Source organism: Primulina tabacum, chromosome 12, assembly GCF_025594145.1.
Source record: "Primulina tabacum isolate GXHZ01 chromosome 12, ASM2559414v2, whole genome shotgun sequence".
NCBI lineage: Eukaryota > Viridiplantae > Streptophyta > Magnoliopsida > Lamiales > Gesneriaceae > Primulina > Primulina tabacum.
In genome coordinates, this window is record NC_134561.1 from 35790923 (window position 1) to 35795264 (window position 4342).

The 4342-nt window shown below is 37.8% G+C and overlaps 1 protein-coding gene across 1 annotated transcript; it reads right to left on the reverse strand.

Annotated features, from left to right (window-relative positions):
• Window positions 1-450: 450 nt before the first annotated feature.
• Window positions 451-3708, reverse strand: LOC142521275 (putative late blight resistance protein homolog R1A-3). Its single transcript, XM_075624503.1, is given in 2 exon segments — window positions 451-2484; window positions 2486-3708. Coding segments are annotated over 2 exon segments (2721 nt in total). The 5' UTR covers window positions 3533-3708; the 3' UTR covers window positions 451-810.
• Window positions 3709-4342: the final 634 nt, after the last annotated feature.

Consider the following 4342-nt stretch of genomic DNA (forward strand, 5'->3'; position numbering starts at 1 on the left):
AGTCCAAATAAAAGGAAAAATATTTTGTGAAGAAAATAATAAAAATTTAATGTTTGTAATGATATTATTTTTAATCTAAATAAAAGCGACTATACGAGTTTTAGAGATTTCCCAGTTAAATCTACAGTCCAAATCTTTAGGTTGAATCAAAGATATTTTTTTTATATTTTTATAATGGTACATTAGGCTTTAATTCATGTACTTATTAGAATTTCATAGAGTCGTTAAAAGTATATTGATATTTTGAAAATCTATAGACTTTTGCAGAGTTTTAAAATTAAAATAAGTTTGAATATCACACGACTTTTTAAAAATCTACAAAAGTTTACAGTGGTATTTACCATTTAACTTTTTAAAATATATAAAAATTTAAATTAAATACATCTAAACTTTTATATTTCATAAAAATTATTAAAAATTTATAACCAATACAACCTCGACTGAAATTTCAAGAAAATGGCAATTAAAAGATCTTAATGCGAATGAACGTTCAGTAAATTACAAGACTTTTGAAATCATTGATAATAAAATATGATCGTGTGCATAACCACGTAGAGACCAATTTGATGCCTCTGGTCAGAAGGCAAGGTCGGAAAATGACGGCCTTCTAGTGCGGGAGAGGCAGAGCAAGAGCGTGTGAAGGATGTTTTGCCGGTGTGGATGTGGATGGATTTTGATGGGCACCGGAAAGTGTTTGATGAAAGTTCGCGCAGAGACTGGAGTGGAAATAGTTAAAAATCGGAAGTTGAGGGAGATATTCATTATGGCGCCAGCCGCAAGGCAAATCAAGAATTCTCCGGTGGTATACCCTCACCCGAAGATTGATGGCAGCCCCAAGAACTCTGCTATAACATGATTTATACTGTCTGGCCTCTTTTTATCATCGACAATAACTTGAAAATCATCATTTCCATAGCTTCGTTGCTTCTCCACTATTTCATTTGCTGAAGCAAAGACTGAATCTTTACAACCGCACAACTCGATCGTGTTAAGTGTCGGGCTATCTCCCATCCCAGATGGTATCTCAATCAATCCGTAGCACCATCGTATAACGAGGCGTTGTAGGCATGGAAAGTGGTTATGATCAGCTTCCCAATGGTTCAGCTTCAAACGTTCGAGTACCAAAACTTTTAGTTCACAGAACTCCCCTTCATTTGGCTCCCACACTGTGCCAAGGCAAGCACAATTGATTAGTTTGAGAACTTCGAGATTGGGTAATGAACCTATGATTGCCAGATCATGCCATGGAATTCCAACCCCACCTAAAATCAAAGTTTTGAGCGAGGTGGGAAAATGGAACTTAAACCTCGAGGGTTTAAACAAGTTTACAAGGACTCCCAAGCATGGAAATACACATATCTTCAATGTTTTGAGTTGATGTAGGTTGCCGAGATTCTCAAGTTGGTAGTCCGACCATTTGTTCAAGTAGCGAGACTCGTACTCAACATCAATTTTCTTGATGTTTGGAATTTTCTGCAACAATTCCTCAGTAAATACCAAATTCCACAACCCCGAAAGAGTTTGAAGTTCTTCAAAAACAAAAGTTTTTCTGCAAATATCGTATTTGGCAGCGCTGGGATCGAGCAAATGAGCTTCATCACACCTTACATGCCTTAAATGTGCCATGGTCCATATTTCCACTGGTAAGTAGTTTTTGCTACTCCGGGACCAATTTCGAACAATAATTAAGGTTTGGAGATTCCATAGCTTAGTTATTGATGCAGGTATATCCCCATTACATATCAAGGCGATGTAGCGTAAATTCAGAAGCTCCAAAAGCTGAGATGGAAATTCACGAAACTCTAACTGAATAACATCCAGTACCCTGAGTAGTTTGAATCTTGAGAACACACTTGAGCTAAGAGAGCATTGTCCCACACAAACAAGTGACCGGACATGTGAACTAGTAGATGAAATGGAAGGAAACTGACTATGCTCCAATACTTCCACTGAATGAATGCTTATGCGACGTTCGCTTGCTATACTTATTGGAAGTAGATAGGCACCTATTTTTTTTATTTCAAGGAACTTCTCATACTTGGCTTCTTCGACGCTGAAGTCATGCAAGAAATCATGGATCCTAAAAGCTTTGATTTTGCCTTCAGAGTTCTTCTTAGACATTAAAATTAGGCTTCTATCAAGGAGGTCTTCCACACACCTCTCTGCCACCTCTTCTGAGCTTTGACCATGAGCTTGTCGTAGGAAACCCTCAGCGACCCACATCTGGGTGAGTTTGGATGCATTGATCTCGTAACTTTTTGGAAAAACTCCCATATAAAGGAAGCATGCCTTCAAATATCGGGGTAAAAAGTTGTAGCTTAATCTTAGTATGTCTGAACATTGACCACCATCACTTGAAAACACAAATGAGGTTACATTTTCAGCAATGGATTGCCATGCCGTTTGTGTCTTTTCTACTTTTGAGAGTAATCCACCAATTACCGCAATTGAAAGGGGAAGCCCTCCACAGTTGTGTGCAAGTTGTCTTTCCAATTTGTTGTAGATTGAGAGGGCAAGATTCATCTCTAAAAACCTTAGCACAAAGTAGCGTCCAACTTTCTTCATTCCCTAGAAGAGTAATCTCATGAAGAGTCCCACATGGGCTAGCATACGCAGCCACACTCCCAATCCGAGTAGTCAACATGATTCGGCTTCCGGTGTTGTCATCTGGAAACATCATTTTCAAGGCATCCCAGGCATTAGTGTCCCAAATGTCATCTATTGTGACGAGGTACCTTCGACCGTTCAAGTTTTGGTACACATGAAGTCCTAATTGAGCATCACTCTCTCGAAGCATTTCCTTGGTTAATTTTTTCATCGAGTGTAGCATACCTAATAGGATGTCTCGTACACTATATGCTTGAGATACTGTGGCCCAAGCACAGATGTCAAAATGACTTTCCATATGTAGATCACTGTATACATGTGTTGCCAAAGTAGTCTTCCCTATACCTCCCATTCCTACAATTGAGACGACCTCGAGTGCAGATGATTGTCCTTTAAGTTGATCCTTAATTTTCATCAAGTGATCGTCAAAACCCACCATTAGGTTCTTTCTATAACTTGAAACAAGTAGTGATGAATCCAAAGCATTCCGAGGTTCAAGATCTTCATGATTGCTAACTTTGCCAATCTTTATCTCCTCTTCCATGGAGAAACCTCTTCTTTGTGTGATCTCCAACCCCATTTGTTCCTTAATCTCTGTCACCTCTTCAACTATGGAATCAACTTTCTTCATCATTAGCTCCATATTGATTTGCCCCATCATTTTTTCCGAATCAGATAGATTGTTTAAATGGAGATCCATGAAATCTTCTGCTTCATACGCCACATCTCTGATTCTTGTTTCCAGAGAAGTTACTTTTTCATTGTTTTTATGTGATGGATGTTCTTCCAAGAACCGCTGCAAGAATTCAAGCTTTTCGTTAAAAGATTCAATATGTTTGTTGTCACAAGGTATGGAATATCTATCAGGGTGTAGGAAGATTCGCTGAAGAGTTTGCTCAAGGGAGGTTATAGCAGCATAGGCCATGTCTGAATCTTCTCTCAGTTACACACCAGGATACAAATTGAAGCCTGATTATGGGATTCAAGATTCAATGCAATAAAAACGTAAGATGGTATCAATTAATAATTTATATTATCGATTTGTTCGAAGCACATTGTTGATTTCTATGCTACAACGAACCTTATTGTATTTAGGCCGGCAAGCTTAAAATACTTGCATTGATTGAGTGTGATTCGTCAGTTGTCTTGTACAAGGCCGATTTGTTTTGTCACATGTGTGAATGACAAAATCCTTAAATTTCTCAGTCAATTTTAATCATGTCTAGATTTTGTAAATAAATTAATTAAGCTAAATATTTTAAAAATAAATATATATCACTCGTATAAATTTCATAATATTAATGTATTGTTTTATGCTCACACAATGCGTGTGCCCGACTACTATATGTTAGTCATTAAATATTGGTCTTAATCTGACAAAAAATAAAACCAAATGGAAAGTTAGCCGGAAAGATTTGTGGCTATGAGCGCGTCTAGCATATTTTTTTTACAGCAGCAGGGTCACACCTTTAGCCAATTCGATTCGAGCGGTTGTTCCCCTCCCAAGGGCAGGTTCTTACGCGTTACTCACCTTTTGCCACCGGAAACACCACTTCCCGTCCGATTTGCATGTGTTAAGCATGCCGCCAGCGTTCATCCTGAACCAGGATGGAACTCTCTGTTCACAAAATTTAGGGAAAGAACATTTTTTATCAAGTAACTTGCATATTTGTTTTGAGAAAAAAATGCAAGTTAGGTGAATTAAAATCGTAAATTGACCGATAACAAAACAAAA